Here is a 23,943-nt window from a genome sequence, read left to right on the forward strand (position 1 = left end):
CAAGCGCATGCGCAGTCGTGCCCCTCCCTCTCCGCCCCCACCCCCCGTCGGCGTCTGGGCCTCGTCCCCTTCTCTCTGTCTCTCTCGCCTGCCCCATCACGTCCCCTGACGCCGACACCCCATTGCTCCCACAGTCTCCCCAGTCTCCACTTTGGTCCCCAGCGCTGTCCAACCGAGGTAAGATGGGGAGGGGGCGGCCCGCGGAGAAGGGGAGGGGCGAAGCATCCTGCATCCCGAGATAAACAAACCCGGGGAGGGGGCGGCTGAGACTGAGGGGCCTGACGCGGGAGGAGAAGAATGGGGGGCTGGGCCTGGGGGAGGTGGCAGGCGCTGGGCGCACATACCGGGGCCCTCTATGGGTAACGGGGGTCCCTATGGTTGCCCAAGATCCAGTTGCACGGAGGCCACTCGGGGCCCTGGAAGCTCCTAGGGGCTTGGACCCTGGAGCCTGCGGGGCACCCGCTCCAGCTGACCTCTGCCTCCAGGATTTGCCTGAAAGCTGCCCCCAACTCTGCACCTGCCCCCCGAGGGCCACCAAGGACCATGACTAAGACAGATCCTGCCCCGATGGCCCCGCCGCCCCGAGGAGAGGAGGAAGAAGAGGAGGAGGAGGATGAGCCCGTCCCCGAGGCCCCCAGCCCCACCCAGGAGCGTCGACAGAAGCCTGTTGTGCACCCCTCGGCACCTGCCCCCCTCCCTAAGGACTACGGTAACACTGTCCCCACCCTGGAATCTGGCCTGGAGCGTTGGGTGGCTGGGAAGGGTGGGCTGTGCTCTGCTGGTGGTGATGGTGAGAGAATTTCTGGGGAATTTGAAGGTGGTCCGGAGGAATCTTGGCTGCAGAGCACCCCTCGTTCATTCACTCATTCACCCATTGAAGAATGGAATTGTAATACTCCTAGTCCTTGATTCATGACACATCATTCCATCATTTAGTCTTTCAACAATCATTTATTGAAAGCATCTGTGGACCTGGCTCTATGCTAGGGGCTGGGGCCACAGCAGGGGGCAAGAGAAACCCAGTCTTTACCCTGAGACAACTCACAGGCCTCAGTAACAGCCACACAAATAGGTGTTAAACCATAATGTAATTTAGTTCACATTTAGGTTTATATGCAAGAAAGAAAAATATAATGTAATATAAATATGTAACTACAAGACATTATGAAAATTGTATTTACCAAAAACAAGCTGCTGCAAGAGTTTTTTAAGACATGGTTTCTCTGAGGAGGTTACATTTGAGAAGACTGGAGGGTGAGTTGGGGCTAACTAAGAGAGGGGTCAGGGGAAAGGGGTCCCAGGAGAGGTAACTGCTGGGTAAAGGATCTGAGGTAGGAGGGTACGGAGCTGAGAGGAGGGCCTCTTGGAGAAACTGAAAGTGTCTAATCATTGACCGAACGATATTGACCGAACGATATTTATCGAGTGCTGCTACTCTGTGACAAGCCTTATGCTGGGTGCTGGAGATTTAATCCCGAGTGATCCAGGAATGATCTTCCCTTGCAGGAGAGAAGGAGAGACTGAAAAGTGAACAGAAATAAATCAGAAATCAGATAAATTCAGATTGGAGTGAGTGCTATGAAAGAAAGAAAAGGTGGGCCAGGTGCGGTGGTTCACGCCTGTAATCCCAGTATTTTGGGAGGCCAAGGGCAGTGGATCACCTGAGGTCAGGAGTTTGAGAGCAGCCTGGCCAACATGGTAAAACCCCATCTCTACTAAAAATACAAAAATTAGCTGGGCATAGTGGCATACGTCTATAATCTCAGCCACTCATGAGGCCAAGGCTGTAGAATCGCTTGAACCTGGGAGGCAGAGGTTGCAGTGAGCCAAGATCAAGCCACTACACTCCAGCCTGGGTGACAGAGTGAGACTATCAAAAAAAGAAAGAAAGGAAGGAAGGAAGGGAGGGAGGGAGGGAAGGAAAGGTGGGGATATGATAATGACTAGGGGGCAGCTACCTGCAGGGGTAGTCAGGGCTGGTCTTTCTGAGTAGGTGACATTTAGTTTGAGACCCGAAGCATGGGGAGGAATCAGCCAGAGGAGAGCTGGGAAAAGAGTGTTCCAGGCAGAGAGCAGCAAGTGCAAAGGCCCTGAGGCAGAATTGAACTTGGAACAGAAAGATCCTGGAGCTGCATTCAGGGAATGATCAAGGTTGAGGTGAGAGATTGGCATAGGCCAGATCTGGAAAGGCCTTCAAGGCTACAGTGAGGACTTTGGTTATATTCTAAGTGGGATGGGGGAGAAGAGTGGCAAGGTGAGGGTGTTTAAAAGCAGAGGAGTGGCAGGTCTGATTTATAGTTTGAAAGCTCCATCTGGGTACTGGGTAGAAGGGGATGGAGCGCAGCCAGAGTTGAATGTAGAAGGAGAATTTGGAAGATATGCAGGCTGGGAATCCCCAGCAGCTGTGAGGTTCAGAAACCAGGTTCGGAGAGTTAGCGTTGCCAGGATAGAGCAGGAGAGATGGTATCCATGGACATGTCACCCACTAGAGGTGGATCAGGGAGACTACAAGTTGACTTCAGTCTAATAGAAAAATAAGAAAGTTGGCCAGGCATGGTGGTTCTGGCTTATAATCCTAGCACTCTGGGAGGCCGAGGCGGGAGGATCGCTTGAGGCCAGGAGTTCGAGATCAGCCTGGGCAATGGAGCAAGACCCCATCTCTACAGAAAATTTAGAAATTAGCCAGGCATGGTGAGTACCTGTAGTCCCAGCTACTCCAGAGGCTGAGGTGGGAGGATCACTTGAGCCTAAGAATTCGATGCTGCAGCAAGCTAGGATTGCACCACAGCACTCTAGCTTGGGTGACACAGTGAGACCCTGTCTCAAAAAAAAAAGAAAAAAGAAAAATAAAGTTATCTGGGGCCTGAGGTGTTGCGGGGGCGGGCGGGCGCTGTACTTCAGAAAACTGGAAAATCTCCTTTGGAAATGCAGCTGGAGGTGGCTGGGGCCTGTGACTCAGTGGGAGGTCGGAGGGTATAGGCTGAGTCCTCCAAGCAGTCTTGCTTGCAGAGCGGGAGAGGGTTTTGTCCCAGAATGTGAAGGAATCTGGAAATGTGGTCGAGGACAGGGAAAAGGCTAAGGTGGACTCCAAGAGGAAATCGTGTATCTGTTAAATCTGTACATTAATTCAACAGAGATCGACTGAGCACTTACTGTGTGCCATGTGCTGTGCCTGGCCTTAGAGATAAAGGAGTGAATGGGGCAGAATGGAATCGTAGCATTTAGATCCTAGTGAGGGAAGAAGAAAGGAAATGAAGGAGGGAGAAAGAGAAGGAGTAAACATGTTAAGTAGTGATATGAGCTATGATATACATAAATAAATAAATAAATAAATAAAGGGCTGGGCATGGTGGCTCACACCAGTAATTTCAGTGCTTTGGGAAGCCAAGGTGGGAGGATCACTTGAGCCCAGGAGTTTGAGACCAGCCTAGGCAACATAGCAAGACCCTGTTACTACAAAAAAAAAAAAAAAATAGTGGGCATGGTGGTGTGTACTGTAGTCCCAGCTACCAGGGAGGCTGAGGCAGGAGGATCACTTGAACCCAGGAGTTCAAGGCTGTAGTGAGCTATGATCACACCATTGCATTCCAATAAGACCTTATCTTTTTTTTTTTTTTTTTTTGAGATGGGCTCTAGGGTGGAGTGCAATGGCGCGATCTTGGCTCACTGCATCCTCTGCCTTCCTGGTTCAAACGATTCTCCTGCCTCAGCCTCCTGAGTAGCTGGGATTATTGGCGCCCACCACCACGCCCAGCTAATTTTTGTATTTTTAGTAGAGATGGAGTTTCACCATGTTGGTCTGGCTGGTCTCAAACTGCTGACCTCGTGATCTGCCCGCCTTGGCCTTCCAAAGTGCTGGGATTACAGGCATGAGCCACCATGCCCAGCTAAGACCCTATCGCTTAAAAAAAAAAGAAAAGAAAGAGTAGGAGATGGAGAAGGGTGGGTGCCGATTTAGACAGTGTAGTTTGGGGAGGCCTCTCTGAGGAGATGACATTTGAGCAAAGATCTATAAAGCTTTGTGAAGATGTGTGGGAAGTCTATTCCGAGTGAGAAAAATAGCAAGTGCCAAGACCCTGAGACAGGATTTGCTTGGCACGTGGGAGGGACAGAGGGAGCCCAGTGTGGGAAATGAGGAAAGGGGAATAAGTGAGGGGAGAGGGCTGAGAACTGAGGGGCTGGATGTGCAGAGCCCTGAGGGCCATGGGGAAGACTTTAGTCTGTTCTCTGGATGAGATGGGAGCTGAAGGAGGGTTCTAAGCCAAGCAGGGCTATGATGTGACTGCAGTTCTAAAAGGAGCATGCCGACTGATTCCTGGAGACACCTTCCATGTGGCACTTCCCTGGGCTGTGTATAATCTGATCATTCATGAACTCGTTCATTCACCACGCACTGAGTTCCTGCCACGTGCCAGGGCCCTGTGCTGGATGCTGATGTCACAGAGAGCAGTACTCCTTAGAGTCGAGTGGGAGGAGACAGAAGTGCCTCTAGGCACCACCCTTGCTGGGCACAGGTTGATTCCTGCTCATAGATACATTTTATTTTATTTTCATTTTTATTTTATTTATTTACTTTTTTTTTTCTTTTTTTCGAGACGGAGTCTCACTCTGTCGCCCAGGCTGGAGTGCAGTGGCGCCATCCCACTCACTGCAAGCTCCGCCTCCCGGGTTCACGCCATTCTTCTGCCTCAGCCTCCCGTGTAGCTGGGACTACAGGCACCCGCCACCACGCCCGGCTAATTTTTTTTGTATTTTTAGTAGAGACGGGGTGTCACTGTGTTAGCCAGGATGGTCTTGATCTCCTGACCTCGTGATCCGCCTATCTCGGCCTCCCAAAGTGCTGGGATTACAGACGTGAGCTACCCTGCCCGGCCTATTTATTTACTTTTCTTGAGACAGAGTCTCGCTCTCTGTCCAGGCTAGAGTGCAGTGGCGCCATCTCGGCTCACTGCAGCCTTTGCCTCCCGAGTTCAAGTGATTCTCCTGCCTCAGCCTCCTGAGTAGCTGGGATTACAGGCCCCTACCACCACGTCTGGCTAATTTTTGTATTTTTGGTAGAGTCAGGGTTTCACCATGTTGGACCAGGCTGGTCTCGAACTCCTGACCTCAGGTGATCCGCCTGCCTTGGCCTCCCAAAGTGCTGGGATTACAGGTGTGAGCCACCGCGCCCAGCCTCTATTTTTATTTTTTATATTTCTAGAGACAGGGTCTTGCTCTGTTGCCTAGGCTGGCATGCAGTGGCACGATCATGGCTCACTGCAGCCTTGAACTCCTGGACTCAAGCAATCCTCCTGTCTCAATCTCCTTGAGTAGCTCCAAGGCACACCACCACACATGGCTAATTTTAAAACTTTTTATAAAGACAGAGGTCTTGCTATGTTGCCCAGGCTGGTCTCAAACTTATGGGCTCGAGCAATCCTCCTGCCTCGGCCTCCCAAAGCATTGGGATTACAGATGTGAGTCACTGTGCCCAGTCATGGATACATTTTATGTGGGCTACATGGTATTTGAAACAATTGGGAGAGTTTTATTAAAAACCAGGACTTCCAGCTTTATTTATTTTTGCTCTGGGGATTCAGCCAAACTTCACTCATACTCTCACAGGGCAACAGTGGGTGAGGTCAGTAGCAGTCCCCCTGGACATGCAGACTCCAAGGTACTGCACTCTCTGTCCGGCTTTTGTTTCAGGGGGTGGAGTTTGCTGCTATATGGGAATTGCCTGATCTTCCAATTTTTCAAGACACACTGGGCATCAAGATTTTTATGTGAACCCACCTGAGTTTGAAACCTCATGCTGGCCACACAGAAAATGCCTGTGGGTTGACTGTGGCCCATGTGCCACCAGCTTGAGATCCCGCATTAGAGGCTCTAAAAGGCAAAGACCTAGAGCTCCCCTACTGAGGCTGGAAGGAGGGGGTCAGTTGCGTGGGGTGACCTTGGACCTCTTGCCACCCCAGCTTTCACCTTCTTCGATCCCAATGACCCGGCGTGCCAGGAGATCCTGTTTGACCCTCAGACCACCATCCCGGAGCTGTTTGCCATTGTGCGCCAGTGGGTGCCCCAAGTCCAGCACAAGATAGATGTCATCGGCAATGAGGTAAGAACACTGGGGAAACCAGGGAGAGGGGGGATGTGGTTCCCCACGTGTGGGTGACCCTCCCTGCTCACCTGGTACTCACAGATTCTGCGCCGAGGCTGCCATGTGAACGATCGTGATGGGCTGACCGACATGACACTGCTCCACTATGCGTGCAAGGCTGGGGCCCACGGAGTCGGTGAGGGCCCCCACCTCCAAGTCATGAGCCCCAAAGCCTAGGCCCCCAGACCCAACACGCTGAAAACCACCCAGAACTCAGGCCCCATCTGGAACCCGAAGCTTCAAATCCCAAAGTATAGTCCCTGAGGCGCAAGGCCCTCCCCGTACACTAGGCCCATGCTCTGGAATGGGGGTTCCAAGCTGATCCGGCCTATCGCGCAGGGGACCCCGCGGCAGCCGTGCGCCTCTCGCAGCAGCTGCTGGCGCTGGGCGCAGATGTGACCCTGCGCAGCCGCTGGACCAACATGAACGCGCTTCACTACGCGGCCTATTTTGATGTGCCCGACCTCGTGCGTGTGCTGCTGAAGGGCGCGCGGCCGCGAGGTGAGGAGGAGAGCCCTAGCTGGGAGGGGGCAAGGACCTGGGTGAGGGATGTAGAGACCCAGGTGAGGGCCAGGCTGCGAGGGAAAGGAGGATGGCGATCTGAGGAGACAGCGGGAGGTTGGAGGCATGGGAGAGGGGGCTCAGTGGACTACCACTCTAGGGAGGGGCGGGGCCGCTAAGGGAGAGTGGGGCTCCGAGGTGGGGGCGGGGCTCTGCGTCGGAGGCTCTGGGACCTGCAAGTTAAGAGATGAGCCCCGAGGTAGGAGGAGGGCTGGGGTCCCACAGGCTCTCACCCGGAACCCCTCCTCTTGCCCACTTCCAGTGGTGAACTCCACGTGCAGTGACTTCAACCACGGCTCAGCCCTGCACATCGCTGCTTCCAGCCTGTGCCTGGGCGCCGCCAAATGTTTGCTGGAGCACGGCGCCAACCCTGCATTGAGGGTACTGCCACCCTTGCCCAGAACCCGTTACCCTCCTGCTCCCGTCCTCCCCCACTTCCCTCCAGCAGGTTTCTGTGTTTCCCGTGACTTCCCAGATACTACAAATGTCTGTACATTCAGCAAATGCAGTAACAGCTGAAATTTGCCTAGTGTTCATTACATGTCAGGTGAAGTCTATTATAAGCCTTGTTTTACAATGGGGAAACTGAGGCAGAGATTAAGGGATCTGCCCAGGGTCATCCAGCCTACCCCGTGGCAGTACATAACAGCATTTCAAGGACATGAGGAAAGTAAGGCTAGGCCCTCTGTGAATGAGAGGGTTGGTCCCCTCCTAAGCCCTCAATATGATCTTTGATTTCCAACCCATGCATTACCAGGCTCCATCCACAATGCTAATTACTCTGCAGCTGTCCAGGCACCAGTATCTTGGGGGAACATGGCCTGTGCCCCTGAGACCCTGCCTCTCCCCATTCCCCACTGGCCCAGAGTTTGACTCCTGACTATATACCACAGGAGCCCACTCTCACTCTCTCTCTCTCTCTCTCTCTTTTTTTTTTTTGAGATGGAGCCTGGCTCTGTCATCCAGGCGGGAGTGCAGTGGTACAATCTTGGCTCACTGCAACCTCTGCCTACCAGGTTCAAACGATTCTCCTACCTCAGCCTCCTGAGTAGGTGAAATTATAGGCACACGCCACCACACCCGGCTAATTTTTGTATTTTTAGTAGAGATGGAATTTCACCATGTTGGTCAGGCTGGTCTCGAACTCCTGACCTCAGGTGATCTGCCTACCTCGGCCTCACAGAGTGCTAGGATTACAGGCATGAGCCACTGCACCCGGCCCACAGGAACCCATTCTCAATGTTCATCTCCCACATGTCCTCATTATAGGCTTGGGGTCTCCAGAGATTGCTTCCCTGGGGGGCGTGACCTACAGCACTGAAGTGTGGCCCTCATCCCTACTGCCTACACCCCCAGGCCCACCCTCAATTACTTGACACACCCCCAGCCCTGGGTCTCAGGGGTGGGTTTCCCTGGGGATGTGGTCTGCACTGCCCTTTCTGCCCTGCCCCTTCTTTTTTTTTTTTTTTTTGAGATGGAGTCTCGCTCTGTCACCCAGGCTGGAGTGCAGTAGCATGATCTCGGCTCACTGCAACCTCTGCTTCTCAGATTCAAGGGATTCTCCTGCGTCAGCCTCCTGAGTAGCTGGGATTACAGGCACACACCACCACACCCGGCTAATTTTTGTATTTTTGGTAGAGACAAGGTTTCACCATGTTGACCAGGGTGGTCTTGAACTCCTGACCTCAAGCGATCTGCCTGCCTGGGACTCACAACGTACTGGGATTACGGGCATGAGCCACTTTACCCGGCCTTGCCCTGCCCCTTCTTATTCCCAGGTTGACCCAGGGTATGACCTAGTCCTACCCCTGTATCACCCAGACTGGTGGTCTCTAGGGTCAGGGCCTCCATGGGGGTATGGCCTGTGCCATTGAGTCCCCGCCCCCTCTTCCCATTGGCCCCCAGAATCGAAAAGGACAGGTGCCGGCGGAGGTGGTCCCAGATCCTATGGACATGTCCCTGGACAAGGCAGAGGCGGCGCTGGTGGCCAAGGAGCTGCGGACACTTCTGGAAGAGGCGGTGCCACTATCTTGCGCCCTCCCCAAGGTCACGCTACCCAACTATGACAACGTCCCAGGCAATCTCATGCTTAGCGCACTGGGCTTGCGCCTGGGAGACCGCGTGCTGCTGGATGGCCAGAAGGTCAGGGGCTGGGGTGTGTGTTGGCGGGGTGGGTGGGGGTGGGACTCAGCCCCTTAATCCCTTGGAGCTGTGTCCTTGGGCAGAGTGCAGTCCGTCCCCTTTGTCTGCTTGCCGTCCTAACTATCCACCCAGTATTTGATTTCATCTCAGTTGTTCCTTGGGTGTCTCATTTGAGCCTCACCCTGTGCTGAGCTCTCCATCCGGGGTGGGGGGAAACAACTCATCATCTGACAGTGACGGCCAAGAGCGGTCATGGCTGCCATGGGGAGGGGTAAGCAGAGATATCTGCATAGCTCTGTGCACCCGTGGCTCCCCTTGGGTCTTGTGGTCCTTGATCAGGCCCCTCCGCTCTCAGAGGCAAGTCTGCCTAGGAAAGTCCAGGCCAGAGTGATTGGAGGGTGATGGGGAATGCACCCAAATTGCAGATGTGGAGGAGCAAGCCAGGGAAAAAAAGGGAGAAAGGAGTCTCAGCTAGGGGGAGCAGGTATCACAGCCCAGAGGGCAGAGAGAATCTTCATTTATCCAGGGACTCCAACTTCATTTCCTGGTGTCCCTCAGGGTCCATAGGGGACCCAGTCTGTCCTTAGGGAGGGATGGCTGTGTCTGCCCCTGCCCTGCTCTCATGAAGCTCCACTTGTAATGAAGCAGAGACAGTCAAGAAAGTAAACCTATGGTTGAGATCATTTCTGGGTTGGGCATGGTGGTTTACACCTGTAATCCCGGCATTTTGGGAGGCTGAGGTGGGAGGATCACTTGAGGCCAGGAGTTGTTAGAGACCAGCCTGGGCAACATAGTGAGATCCCGCCTCTACTGAAACAAACAAAAAAAATAATTTCTGGTAGCAACAAGGGCTGTGAACACCATTACATGTTTGGATTTAGTAAATTGTCCCTGGCTGAATGCTGGGGTGGTTTTAGATGGAGTGTTCTGAGAAGGCTTTTCTAAGGAGGTGATGTCCAAACTAAGACAGGAAAGAACTTCCTCTGCAAAGATAAGGAAGTAGAGGATACAGTAGGTATGGAGACACAGAGGCAGGAAGGGGCGGTGTGATGGGGGAGTTACGGGAAGCGGGGTGAGGTGGAGAGGTCAGCAAGGCTGGGTCACAGCAGACCTGTAGGCTACCGGAAGGAGTTTGAATTTTGTTTTTTTTTTTTTTTTTTTTTTTTTTTTGAGACGGAGTCTCGCTCTGTGGCCCAGGCTGGAGTGCAGTGGCCGGATCTCAGCTCACTGTAAGCTCTGCCTCCCAGGTTTACACCATTCTCCTGCCTCAGCCTCCCAAGTAGCTGGGACTACAGGCGCCCGCCACCTCGCTGGGCTAGTTTTTTGTATTTTTTGGTAGAGACGGGGTTTCACCGTGTTAGCCAGGATGGTCTCGATCTCCTGACCTCGTGATCCACCCGTCTCGGTCTCCCAAAGTGCTGGGATTACAGGCTTGAGCCACCGCGCCCGGCCTTGTTTTTGTTTTTTTGAGACAGGTCTCGCTCTGTCACCCAGGCCGGAGTTCAGTGGCGCGATCTTGGCTCACAGCAACCTCTGCCTCCCGGATTCAAGCTGTTCTCCTGTCTTAGCCTCCCGAGTAGCTGGGATTACAAGTGTGTGCCAACAAGCCTGGCTAATTTTTTATGTTTATTTTTAGTAGCAATGGGTTTCGCCATGTTGGCCAGGCTGGTCTCAAACTCCTGCCCTCAAGCGATCCACCCGCCTTGGCTCCCAAAGTGCTAGGATTACAGGCATAAGCCACTGCGCCCGGCCCCATCCAGAAAGCATTCTGATGCGCACGATCTAATTGTATCCATTGCACAATTCTGAAAGAAATTTGGGTTGACTCTTGCCATTTTGTAAGCCAGACCACAAGAGCCTCCAACAGGTGAAAACCTTTATCTGAAGACACGGAATACCAATCACTGCCCCTTAGAGAAGCAGCATAGCACAGCGTCATGGGCTCAGGCTCAGGGACTTGTCCAGGTAAATCTCAGCTGTGCAGCTTCCCAGCTGTGGGACCTGGAGCCAGTGATTCCGCCTCTCTGGGCGTCAATGTCTTCATCTGTAAATGGAGATAATAATAGTACCCACCTTAGGGGGCTGGTTGAGGTTTAAATTAATTAAAATGCGTAAGGCCATTAGAACAGAGTCCAGTGCATACTAAATGCTCTCTGTGTGTGCCAGGCACTGTTCTAGTCCCTCCACCAACCCTCTAAGATCAGCACTAATTAATTAGCCCATTATATGGACGAGGAACTGAGACATGGAGAGGTGAATGAGCCTCCTATAATGATGATAACCACATTCACTAAAGGCTCACTGCAGTTAAGCAACTTTACATGTATTAAAAATATTTCCGCCGAATGCGGGGGCTCATGCCCATAGTCCCAGCACTTTGGGAGGCTGAGGCAGAAGGATCGCTTGAGCTCAGGAGTTCGAGACCAGCCTGGGCAACATAGTGAGACCTCATCTCTCTCTACTCAAAAATGAAAAAAATTGGCGGCGCGCCGGTGGCTCAACCCTGTAATCCCAGCAACTTGGGAAGGCCGAGACGGGCGGATTCACGAGGTCAGGCGCGCTCGAGACATCCTGGCCCTTAATACGGCTGAACCCCGTCTCTACTAAAAAATGACAAAAAAAACTAGCGGGCGACGAGGCGGGCCGCCTGTAGTCCCAGGCTACTCGGCGACGGCGTGAGACAGGAGAATGGCGATGGAACCCGGGAAGGCGGAGCCTTGCAGTGGAGCTGAGAGCCGGCGCCACTGGCACTTCCAGCCTGGGCGGCAAGAGCAAGGGACTCCGTCTCCAAAGAAAAAAAAAAAACAGAGGAAGAAAGAATTTAAAAAAAAAACATAAAATAACAATCGCGAATAAAAAAGGTTTTGTTGTTGTTTTAATTAGCCAGGCTTTGGTGGCGTGCACCTGTAGTCCCAGCTACTTGGGAGACTGAGGAGGGAAGATTGCTTGAACCCAGGAGTTCAAGGTTACACTGAGCTATGATTGCACCACTGCACTCCAGCCTGGGCCACAGAGTGAGACCCTGTCTCTAAAATAGAAAAAAAACTATTTTTCAATAACGAATACTTGCTGATCCTTTACTTAATGCCAAGCCTGTTCTGAGGGTTTTAATTTATCTATGACAGCCCTGTCCAACAGAGCTTTCTGTACTGGTGGAAATATTCTGTGTCTGTGCTGTTCAGTAAAGTAGCTACAAGCCACATGCGACAATTGAGCACTTGAAACATGACTAGTGTGACTGGGGAAATGCACTTTTAGTTTAAATTTATTGATTTTTATTTTTATTTATGTTTTTTCTTGAGACAGAGTCTTGCTCTGTTGCCCAGGCCAGAGTACAATGGCGCTATCTGGTCTCACTGCAACACTTCGGGGTTCAAGCAATTCTCCTGCCTCAGCCTCCCGAGTAGCTGAGATTACAGGCGTGTGCCATCATGCCCAGCTAATTTTTGTGTTTTTAGTAGAGATGGGGGTTTCACCATGTTGGCCAGGCTGGTCTTGAACTCCTGACCTCAGGTGATCCTCGTACCTCGGCCTCCCAAAGTGCTGGGATTACAGGTGTGAGCCATTGCGCCCGGACTAAATTTATTTATTTTTAAATTAAAAAATTATCTGAGTCTTGTTCCTAAGGTATGTATTTATTTATTTTTGAGACAGGGTCTTGCTCTGTTGCCCAAGCTGAAGTGCAGTGGCACAATCATAGCTCACTGCACCCTTGAACTCCTGGGCTCAATCGATCCTCCCACCTCAGCCTCCCAAGTAACTGGGACTACAGGCTTGAGCTACTACACCTGGCTACCTTTTTTCTTTCTTTTACAGAGAATAGGGTCTTGCTGCCTTTGTATTTTGGAACAGATTAAGATGAGAGGGTCTCGCCATTTTCACCCAGGCTGGTCTGAAACTCCTGGCCTCAAGTAATCCCCCAGCCTTGGCCTCCCAAAGTGTTGGGATTACAGGCATGAGCCACCGCAACCAGCCTTAGTTTAAGTTTAAATTGTTGGCCAGGCACAGTGGCTCATGCCTGTAATCCCAGCACTTTGGGAGACTGAGGCGGGTGGATCACCTGAGGTCAGGAGTTCCAGACCAGCCTGACCAATATGGTGAAACCCCGTCTCTACTAAAAATACAAAAATTAGCCAGGCATGGTGGTGCGCACCTGTAGTCCCAGCTACTTGGGAGGCTGAGATGGGAGAATTGCTTGAACCCAGGAAGCAGAGTTTGCAGTGAGCCAAGATCATGCCACTGCACTCCAGCCTGGCAACAGAGCGAGACTCCGTCTGAAATAATAATAATAATAATAAATAAATAAATACATTTAAATTGTCCTATGTGGCTAGTCACTATTCACTATATAAGACAGGGCAACTCTTTAAGAATCCTATAAGGTGAGTATAATTTGTTCCCATTTCACAGCAAAGGAAGTTGAGGCACAGAGAGGTTAACTCATGTAGCCAGCAAATGGTGATGTGTGACCTGGGGTTTGGGCCCAGGGTGGCCTTATGCACCCCACCTTGCTGCCTGTGTGCGAGCACTCCACGTTGGCCTCCCAGCATTCCTTCCTCAGCCATTGCCTCCCTTCTCTCCCCAGACGGGCACACTGCGGTTCTGTGGGACCACGGAGTTTGCCAGCGGCCAGTGGGTGGGCGTGGAGCTGGACGAGCCTGAGGGCAAGAATGATGGCAGCGTTGGGGGCGTTCGGTACTTCATCTGCCCTCCCAAGCAGGGTTAGTCCCACCTGGGGCCCAAGAAGGGTGCGGCCGGGGATCCACTCAGCAGTTCTGATGCTGCTGACTGGGAAATAGGGGATGGGGGGTGGGGGCTGAGGGCAGAGGCTTGGACAACACCAGGCTCGAACTCTGTACTTGTAGGTCTCTTTGCCTCCGTGTCCAAGATCTCCAAGGCAGTGGATGCACCCCCCTCCTCTGTCACCTCAACGCCCCGGACCCCCCGGATGGACTTCTCCCGTGTCACCGGCAAAGGCCGCAGGGAACACAAAGGTCAGAGAGGGGATCCTGGTGGGAAGAGCCAGTTTGGGGATGTTGTGTGGGTAGCTCAGCTTCTGTGACTCAGTTTCTCCTCAGGCCCAAACTCCAGTTTTGGAAGACAAGCTCTGAGTTCCTGACTTCTGTGACTCAGTTTCCCCTTTGGCTCAGTACTGGTCCCCCCTAGTTCTTAGAAGACCTGTGGGTTCCCTGCCCTCTGTGACTTAGTTTCCTCTTAGGTCCAAAGGTCTCCCCCAGTTTTAGGGAAGAATCTGTGGAGATCCTGGCTTTGGTCATTTGATTTACTTTTTTTTTTTTTTTGAGACAAGAGTCTTGCCCTGTTGCCCAGGCTGGAGTGTGGTGGTGCGATCTTGGCTCACTGCAACCTCTGCCTCCCGGGTTTAAGTGATTCTCGTGCCTCAGCCTCCCAAGTAGTTGGGATTACAGGCACCCACCACATCTGGCTAATGTTTGTATTTTTTTTGTAGAGACAGGGTTTTGCCATGTTGGCCAGGCTGGTCTCAAACTCCTGACCTCAAGTGATCCACCTGCCTCGGCCTCTCAAAGTGCTAGGATTACAGGCCTGCGCTACTGCACCCAGACTGATTTACTCTCAGACCCAAATTCTCCTTTCTTTCTTTTTTTTTTTTGTTTTGAGATGGGGTCTCGCTCTGTCGCCCAGGCTGGAATGTGGTGGCACAATCTCGGCTCACTGCAAGCTCTGCCTCCCAGGTTCACGCCATTCTGCCTCAGTCTCCCGAGTAGCTGGGACTTCAGGCGCCTGTCACCGCACGCGGCTAATTCTTTGTATTTTTAGTAGAGATGGGGTTTCACCGTGGTCTCGATCTCCTGACCTCGTGATCCACCTGCCTCGGCCTCCCAAAGTGCTGGGATTACAGGCATGAGCCACTGCGCCTGGCCTCTCCCTTCATTTTAAAAGGACGGTTTCTGGGTTCCTGACTTCTGACTCACCTTTTCCTAATCCAACATATCCTCAGCTTTGAGAAAGGATTTTGGGGTTCTTCAGGTTCTCTGACTTGGTTTCCTTTCAGGCCTAAAGCCCCTTCCTAATTCTCTGGCATCTAGGATTCAGTTTCACTTCAAACCAAGAACAGGGTTTCTACCTTGGGGTTTTCCAGGTGGCATGGGGTTCCCAAAGCTGGCATCACCCCCCTACCCACCTCCTGCACCTTCTTCCCTTAGGCAAGAAGAAGACCCCATCATCCCCATCTCTGGGCAGCTTGCAGCAGCGTGATGGGGCCAAGGCTGAGGTTGGAGACCAGGTCCTTGTCGCGGGCCAGAAGCAGGGGATCGTGCGCTTCTATGGGAAGACAGACTTTGCCCCAGGTGAGGATGGGGACTCTGGGCCGGGGGCCAGGCAGGGCCTTGAGAAATCCTGACATCCTCGTGCTGTAGGTTACTGGTATGGCATTGAGCTGGACCAGCCCACAGGCAAGCATGACGGCTCTGTCTTCGGCGTCCGGTACTTCACTTGCCCCCCAAGGCATGGGGTCTTCGCACCAGCATCCCGTATTCAGAGGTGAGCCCAAACTTCCAGCCCCAACCCAGGGTACCACCTGGAGCCCTGATCCCCCGTCAGATGGCCTCCTCCTCCCAGACCAGCAGGACAGTGTGGACACCCCCCAGCCCCCAGTCAGACTCTGGCCTCTTGTGGCTCTGACCTCTCTCCCATCCCTGTGTCTCCTCAGGATTGGCGGATCCACTGATCCCCCTGGGGACAGTGTTGGAGCCAAAAAAGTGCATCAAGTGACAAGTGAGTTGGGAGATGATATGTGGGGAGTGTAAGTTTGGGGATGGGAGGAAGGGTCCTAGGTTCTCAGGTATATACTGGTGACAGTCTCTGGTATTTAATGGGGGACAAAGGGTCCAGGAAAATGATGAGACAAGGTCCCCAAAAAGATAGGTGCTGAAGGGTATGAGGAAGTTAGCAACAAGGCTCTTTGGGGACATGAGGTTGAGCAGATACTGGGGAAAGGGATAATCACTGGGGCACGTGGTGGGAATTATGGACAAGGGGCCCAGATGGGTATTGGGAATGTGGGATCCAGGTAGGGGCTGGAGACATGGGGAGGTATTAATGAGAAGGGGTCTGAATGAGTATTGAGGACACAGGTGGTCTGTCATCCCCTCACTTGACATCCTGACCTCCTCTTCAGTGACGCAGCCCAAACGCACCTTCACCACAGTCCGGACCCCAAAGGACATTGCATCAGAGAACTCCATTTCCAGGTGTGTGGCCAACCCCTATCCCCTCTCCTATGCGACATTCAGGGAGAGGGATCCACAAGGCAGTTGGACCCAGAGATCTGGAGCTCTGGTCAGGGCTGGAAAGAGAGGTTAGGAAAACTTGTAACTTGTTAGCATACCCAGAAACAGTCTTTAGGGTGTAGGGCCCCACACTGAATTCTAGTGACTTACACTTTCGGGTAGGCGGTAAAGGAAGCAGAACACCCTTCACTCCATATAAGCCTCAGAATAACAGCTACAGACCAGGCGGGGTGGCTCACGCCTGTAATCCCAGCCCTTTGGGAGGCCAACGCAGCTGGATCACCTGAGGTCAGGAGTTCAAGACCAGCCTGGTCAACATGGTAAAACCCCGTCTGTACCAAAAACACAAAAATTAGCCGGACACGATGGCATACACCTGTAGTCCCAGCTACTCGGGAGGCTGAGGCAGGAGAATTGCTTGAACCTGGGAGGCAGAGGTTGCAGTGAGCTGAGATCATGCCACAGCACTCCAGCCTGGGTGACATGGAGACTCCGTCTCAGAAAACAAACAAACAAATAAACCACAGCCAGAGAGGTAGAGGCAAAATCCAGAAAGGCCTGATAGCAAACACTGGGGGAAAGGCTGGGGGTGATGGGTGCAGATGTCCCCGCTGCCTGCCTAAGGGCGTGACCCTGTCATTCTCCTTTCCAGGTTGCTGTTCTGCTGCTGGTTCCCCTGGATGCTGAGGGCAGAGATGCAGTCTTAGAGGCCCTGGACACCTGACAAAGAGACAGAGTCCCCACTAGCATCTCCTGACACCCGAAGAGCCCTGAGTCACCTTGAGATAGAGATTCCCAGTAACACATCCAGAGTAGAGACCCCTGTTAGCCAGCCCTCGATCATTGAGGCCCCATTATTAACAGATAGCCCCATAATAACCCCCAAATACAGACCCCATTTCACCCAGAAACAGATTCCCTGAGTAGCACCTTCAGGCTAGTCCCTATCCCCAACCCTACAGAGCAGATTCCCAGATTAACAGATTTCCACATCACCCCAAATGATGGTGACCCTCTCCACATAACGCATTACAGCAGAACATTCTTGAATCACCCAACCCTGGATCAGAAACTTCCCCATTAACAAACACTCCCCACTAAGTCCTCTTGAAATAAACATAGGTCACACCCCCAAAGCAAAAGAGTAACAGACGTTTATGTCATTGTTCCCCATTTAACATCAGTCCCCTCAAGATGTCGTGACCCCATGGTCACCCTGAAGCTCTTACACTCCAACCCCTCAATCAGAGACTTCCTTCATTAACAAAGACCCTTGTTCTTACCCCTCAAGAGAAACCCACCATAACCAGCCCACTGTCGCCCCTAATTTACAGACACCAAAACAGTCCTGGAAGTGCTAATTACAGGACCCCCAAGTCTTCCTACCCTCTGCACCCTCAAGAAACCCCCAGTGCCTTGTATGAAGCCCACCCCACATGGCCCACAGCTCCTGTGCTGGCCAGGCTCCCAGAAAATTATCTATTTTTTAAGTAACGACTTCCCCCTTTGGGGAACCCCAAAATTTGGAGGCCCCATTCTAGGACTCTGGGGATCCCAAACCCTAGAGTACACACATCCCAAACTCCCCTATGCCCTCAAGTCCTACAGCCCCTAGAAGACCCCAATGCCCTAACTTCTAGGACCCCCGAATCATGGAATCCCCAAATCCCCAGGGAATCCCAAATTTGAAAATCCAATCCCAAGCCACCAGGAAACCCAATCATGAGGTCGCTGTGCCTGGTATGGAGGAGACTGCAGTCAGGATATGCATTCCAGGCTCCCAGGCACCTCAAGCCCTATTGACAGGCACCAGGAAACCCCACAGAGGAATTCCCATCCCTGGAAACTGGAGAATTTCAATGACCCGAGTCCACGGATTTCAAGACACCAAATTCCAAGATCCCCAGCCCTAAGGGAACCCCAAATCCTAAAGCCTCCATCTCTAGTAAATGGAAGGCCCCAAGGCCCTGAGGGGATCCCAATCCTGGAACCCCGATTTCAACCTACGTTCTAGTCACTGGCCTCAAAGGACCCCACAGCACCTGGGCCCGACCAACAGCCCGAGGGAGAACCTGAAGGCCCAGGGAGTCCAGGGCGGACCTGGGGCCCCAGCCACCAAGGACAGCTCACGACTGCCCCTTCACTGCATGTCCCCAAACTCAGCATGACTCCTGTCCTCTTCAATAAAGACGTTTCTATGGCCTCTCTGTGTCGGGTCATTGTTTGGGGGTTTCCCTTGCTGGGAGAAGACGGGAAAGGAAGTGCTTCCTTCAGTCTCGCCTCCCTGAGGCGTGGGCACCGGCTGGCGCTGGCTGCGGGAAGTCCTTCTAGCAGCCTCTCTTATCTTCCCGCGGCTGTCACGGCTGCATTCCCCCGTCCCGCCCATCCGGGTCCACTTGGCCTATGGCCCGGTTCAGTTCTTAAGTTCTGATTGGCCAGTGCCACATGACGATGCCCCGCCCACGCCCTCCTGCCAATGGCTCAGAGACCAGGAGGCGCGGCCTATCCCTGGGAGAAGATGAAGTGGGAGGGCGAATACTGAGTGAGAGCGCCGATTGGGTGGAAGGCGGGCCTCTGGGAGCTCCCATTGGCTTGCGAGCTCAGCGTCTGTAATGTGGGGCGGAAATGGCTGGGAGGGGGATGGGGATGTTGAATTTGGAAATTGGAGGGGACGCTGGTGGACGGTCAGTTTTGGGGAGTGCTGGGGGTAGAGATGGGTGTCAGGAGGGCTGGAATTGGGGATCCGGGGGAGCCCAGAGTAGGAGTCAGAGGAAGCTCAGAGCTTGGAGTCCTAAAAGGCTCAGAGTCGGGGGTCTGGGTCTGAAGGATTCAGGGAGGGAAGAAGGTTTGGGAGTCAGCCTCAGAGCTAAAGATCCCAGGGTGCTGGAGTGAAGGGGCACTCAGGAAGGGAAATCCGAGGGGCGTCCAAATGGGAGGATCCGAGGAGGCTGAGGGTGGACATGTCTGAGGAGGCTCAGATTGGGGTCACAGGGGTGCACAGAATGGGATTCGGTGGGGGGCGGGGGTCGCTGAGTGTTGATAGCCGGGCTCACAGTTGCAGGTCTGAAGCGAGGTCTCAAGGTGTTTAAAGGGGTTCTGGGGTGCAGCCCTGGGGGCTATATGTAGAGCTTTTGAGAAAGGCTCCCTGTGTGTGGGGCCAGACAACGTTCTCTGTGGGAGGATTGAGAGGGCGTATGTGTAGTTTGATGGGCCCTTAGTAAACAGAGTAATGGGGGATTATTCTTGGGATTCATTGTTTCCGGGCATGGAGCCTAGGGGCTCTCTGTGTGGCTTGTAAGATGCTGAAGACTCAGCTTTTAGAGACCAAGTGAGTTTCAGAAGAGGGCTGAGGTGAGGCCTGGCCTGTGATGGGGTGGAAGGCTGCGTTGTGATGTTAGGTTGGGAGGCCTAGTGACTTCAGCGTGTCCTCCCCTCCCTACAGGATTAGGTGCAAGGAGTTGGTGTTGATGGAGGAGCAGGACGCCAGAGTCCCAGCCCTGGAACCATTCAAAGTGGAGCAGGTTGTCAGAACTCGGGGTGCAGAGGGTGAAGGAGGCAGGCTGACTCCTGAGTTCTTGGATTGGGACTGCCCCCTTCCTCCAAATTCATTCTTACTGTCAGAGTCCATTCTGGAATGGCACTGGTCCCTTGACTTCAGACCCTGACCTGTCTGAGGACATCCTGAGCCTGTCTCCAGGCATAGGGGTTGCTCTGTGATGATATGTCCTCTGTGTGGGTTGAAAGGCCACATCTTCAAGGAGGTCTCTCTATCCTAGGCACCACCTGTAATCTACTATGTCCCAGACTTCATCTCCAAAGAAGAGGAGGAGTATTTGCTTCGACAGGTGACCTCAGTGCCCTTCTGGTCTGTTTTCCCACTCTTCCCATATTCCTCCCCAATGCCCATCCTCTGTATGAGAGCCCACAAGGCTGCAGTGAAGACCCTGACAAAAGGAACAAGGAAGTTACAGAGCTCATACTGCCTCTACTGAGATAGCCCAATCCTGCTAGCTTAGAGAATAGGGGGTTATAAACATAGGCTGGGATAGCCCGGTTCAGATCGAGATTGGGGAGTAAAGAATTTAGTGTTCAGATTTCTGTGCGGAGGTAGCCCAGTAAACTCTTTCCTGTGTTAAAATAGCTCAGCATAGACCCAGAGCCTTTGGAATAAGGTTACCAAACACAGACCATCTATGCTGAGATGGCCCAGTCTGCATTCTGTTCTTAGGGTTTGGGGAAAGAAGAATTTACAAAGTTCAGAGTCCCTGCCCTTTGCAGCCCCAGAGCCTAAGTTACAAAGCACAGATCTTCCCTGTGTTGGAGTAACCCACTGATCTTGAGTCCAGGAAAAAATTAGCTACAGAACACAGACTTTTTTGCTGAGATAGCCCATTCCAGACCTTTGCGTTCTTGGCATTGAAAAATCTACATATTATAGAATTCCTGGGCTGAAATAGCCCAGTACAGCTCCATAACCATGAAGGGAATGAGTAGATTATCAACTGGAGCATAGACTTGTTGGACTGAGATAGCCCATTCTAGACCATTAGGATCTTGGCAGTGGAAGATTTTCAAAGTACTTTCTTTGCTGTGCTGAGATAGCCCAGCTTTGCATGTTTCCTTCCCCAGGCAATAGGAACAAGGAGGCTGCAGAACTCAAACTGTCCTCAGAGAGCCCAGGAATCAGGAATTTTTGTTTGTTTGTTTTTTGAGACAATCTTGCTCTGTCGCCCAGGCTGGACTGCAGTGGTGTGATCTCAGTTCACTGTAGCCTCCGCCTCCTGGGTTCAGCCAATTCTTGTGTCTCAGTCTTCTGAGTAGCTTGGATTGCAGGCGTGTGCCACCACCCTGCCTCCCGTGTTCAAGCAGTTCTCCTGCCTCAGCCTCCCAAGTAGCTGGGATTACAGGTGCGTGCCACCATGCCCAGCTAAATTTTGTATTTTTAGTAGAGACGGGGTTTCCCCATGTTGGCCAGGCTGGTCTCGAACTCCTGACCTCAAGTGATCTGCCCCTCTCGGCCTCCCAAAGTGCTGGGATTACAGGCGTGAATCACCGGGTTTGGCACGGAATCAGGAAATTAGAATGCAGACTATTGGCTGGGCCGAAAAAGCCCTGTCCAGCCCCAGCACTCTGAGTAGATTGTGAGACCTACAACTCTCAGACCATGGTTGTGCAGCCCTGATCGCTAAATCCTGGTAGACATGGATGGGCTTTGAGGCCAAAGGCATTCCCAGGAAAGAAGGCAAATCACAAAATCCTAGGAACCCACCGCCCCAGGGAATGGTCACACAGACACTGAGATGACCCATTTCCACCCCGGAGGTAAAGGCCCCTATGTTGACCTAGGTGGGAGAATCACAGAGGTGTGATCCTGAGAAAGGAGTGACCCCCTTCCCACCTCCTAGGTTTTTAATGCCCCAAAGCCAAAGTGGACCCAGCTCTCTGGGAGAAAGTTACAGAACTGGGGTAAGTATCCTGACTTGGGGCATGAGTGATTCTGGGCTGTAGGCTGGGGCAGGGGACTCAGATCCAATAGACTTAAGACATCAGAGGGTCCCTGACAGCTCAAGGAGCCCCAAGAGCCAGGAGGATTTTAAAGGGGTCAGTGGAGGTCCTGAGGGATTAGCGATTTCCTGATGAGTTGGGAGTATCTGAAAGGGGCCTGTGGTCTGGAGAAGTGAGTAAACCTCTGAAGGACCCAGTGGCTATCTCCAAAGGGTCAGGGGTCCCTGAGGGGATCAGGGTGCTTCCAGCCATTGTGGAATCCCTAATGGGGGATCTGTTGCTATGGGGGAGCCCTCAGGACCCCATTGCCTTCCCCAGGTGGGCTTCCCCATCCCCGGGGGATGGTTCCTGAGCGGCTGCCCCCATGGCTCCAGCGCTACGTGGACAAAGTGTCTGACCTCAGCCTCTTTGGAGGCCTCCCAGCTAACCACGTCCTTGTGAACCAGTATCTGCCTGGGGAGGGCATCATGGTAACCACACACTCTTGGCCCGTGTCCCCCCACTCAGACTTCTGAGCCATACTGGGGCAGAGGACCCTGTACCCACCCTCACTCATTAGGCAGCCACATCTCCCAAGCAGGCATTCACCTCCCTGTCCCTGGCTTGGGAGCCCCGCTTTGACCCAGAGGGTGGGGGTTGTGGACTCCTGCCCTGCCCAGCCCTGGTGCCCACTCCCCAGCCCCACGAGGATGGACCACTGTACTACCCGACTGTCAGCACCATCAGCCTGGGCTCCCACACTGTGCTGGACTTCTACGAGCCGCGGCAGCCGGAGGATGATGACCCTACAGAACAGGTGGGCCCCCAGACACTGCCTCAACTGCTTGTAGGCACTTCAGCCTCACACATCCTCCAAGATGACCTGGTCCCACGTGCCTTTGGGGTACTCCTGGCACTCTCCCAGATACCTTCCCTTGTCCCCTCATGGGGTGTACCCACTTCCTCCCAGACACCCAGCCCATCTGCTTACAGGGTGCCCCACATACCATGATTTCCAGAGGCTCCCCGATGCCCCAACCTGCTGAGTGGATGCCCCTGACTCCCTAGCAGACACTGATATCCTCAGATACCCCACCGCCATTAACTCAGGGGGGCCTCACCTCCTCCCAGATGCCCTATCTGCCCCCTGCTTAGGGTGCCCCAGATGTCCTGCTACTCTAGGAATGTGATTTGGGGTGCAGGACACCCCCAGATTCTCCTTGGTCCCTGACACATGATTTCTCTGAGTGATGCATTTCTAGCACCCCCCGTGTTCACAGAAACACCCCTGAACACCCTGACCCACTCCTCCTTGGGGCTTGCCCTCGAGCCCTGCATGCTCCTGGATGCTCTGATACTCCCTCAGCTGTGCGGTTGTCCTCTCATGTCCTGATATCCTTGGGGACCCCCACTGCCTCTAACCTCTGCCTCACTCTGTCCTCACCTGGTCCTGGCTTCAGCCATGCTCTCTCAGCCCAGCTCTGCCTGCATTTCCTGGGGACTGCTGATTCCTGGGTCCCAGCCCCAGCCCCAGCCCCTTGGAGATCCCAGCTGCAGCTCCCACAGTCTGCTGACCCTTTGACGCCCCCATCTGCCGCCTAGATCCTGCCCCCTCCCGAGCGACTGGAGAGCCCTCGCCCTCCCTTCCTAGCAGCCCCAGCCCAGGCCCCAGCAATTTTCACTCCTGAACCACCAAAGCCTCCATCATTGTGAGCGCACTTGCTCTTCAGCCTTTGCTGGGGACTCGCTGACCCCCGGAGCCTGCCGACCTCTCGCCCATTCCCCGACTTCTTGAGCCCCGCTGACCCTCAACCCACCCTGCAGCCTCGGCCTCCGCCCCGGCCCACCACATCGCTACTGCTGGAACCGCGCAGCCTGCTGGTGCTCCGCGGCCCCGCCTACACGCGCCTCCTCCACGGCATCGCCGCCGCCCGCGTAGACGCGCTGGACGCCGCCTCCCCGCCGCCCAATGCGGCCGCCTGCCCGTCGGCGCGGCCGGGAGCCTGCCTGGTGCGCGGCACCCGGGTCTCGCTGACCATCCGCCGCGTGCCCCGCGTGCTGCGCGCCGGCCTTCTGCTGGGCAAGTGACCGCCAGGGCCAGGACCCCTCGGATTCCCGGGTTCCTGCCCTCTTGGGGCTCCTGTGACTCTGCGACCTTGGAACCGTGGGCAGAGGGGGCTCCCCTGGTTTATTTATTTTCCCAATAATTTTGTGTGAGCTACAGAAGACCCCATACCAAATAAACAAAAAATCTTTCCTTGGTCTTAGATTTTTATTTTTTAGGGAGCCAGATGCTTGGGTTCCTGAGGGGCGCGGCATCTAGGGTCTTTTTTTTTTTTTTTTTTTTTT

At 53.4% G+C, this 23,943-nt stretch overlaps 2 protein-coding genes across 8 annotated transcripts; both read left to right on the plus strand.

The window, feature by feature from the left end:
• Positions 1–5: 5 nt before the first annotated feature.
• On the plus strand, positions 6–18,313 carry CLIP3 (CAP-Gly domain containing linker protein 3). Its single transcript, XM_017848668.1, has 14 exons — positions 6–177; positions 486–709; positions 5,958–6,097; positions 6,182–6,275; positions 6,479–6,640; positions 6,963–7,081; positions 8,606–8,842; positions 13,428–13,563; positions 13,708–13,836; positions 15,025–15,168; positions 15,238–15,361; positions 15,531–15,595; positions 15,999–16,071; positions 16,763–18,313. Exons 2-14 carry the CDS (start codon positions 544–546, stop codon positions 16,815–16,817), a joined length of 1,644 nt encoding a protein of 547 aa, XP_017704157.1. The 5' UTR covers positions 6–177; positions 486–543; the 3' UTR covers positions 16,818–18,313.
• Positions 18,314–18,708: 395 nt separating this feature from the next.
• ALKBH6 (alkB homolog 6, nucleotide demethylase) lies at positions 18,709–23,851 on the plus strand. Of its 7 annotated transcripts, none has more exons than XM_017848694.1 (7): positions 18,709–18,794; positions 19,553–19,631; positions 19,887–19,955; positions 21,516–21,576; positions 21,934–22,085; positions 22,295–22,411; positions 23,419–23,851. In XM_017848694.1, the coding sequence occupies exons 1-7, from the start codon at positions 18,736–18,738 to the stop codon at positions 23,680–23,682; spliced, it is 801 nt and encodes a 266-aa protein (XP_017704183.1). In that variant the 5' UTR covers positions 18,709–18,735; the 3' UTR covers positions 23,683–23,851. The 7 variants fall into 7 exon arrangements, with proteins under 7 accessions (XP_017704183.1, XP_017704187.1, XP_017704188.1 ...); XM_017848698.1 differs by having other exon boundaries at positions 22,333–22,411; XM_017848699.1 differs by having other exon boundaries at positions 22,333–22,411; positions 23,325–23,850.
• Positions 23,852–23,943: the final 92 nt, after the last annotated feature.

The sequence above is a fragment of the Rhinopithecus bieti genome, unplaced genomic scaffold (genome assembly GCF_001698545.2).
Source record: "Rhinopithecus bieti isolate Rb0 unplaced genomic scaffold, ASM169854v2 scaffold_32059, whole genome shotgun sequence".
In the NCBI taxonomy this organism is placed as follows: Eukaryota; Metazoa; Chordata; class Mammalia; order Primates; family Cercopithecidae; genus Rhinopithecus; species Rhinopithecus bieti.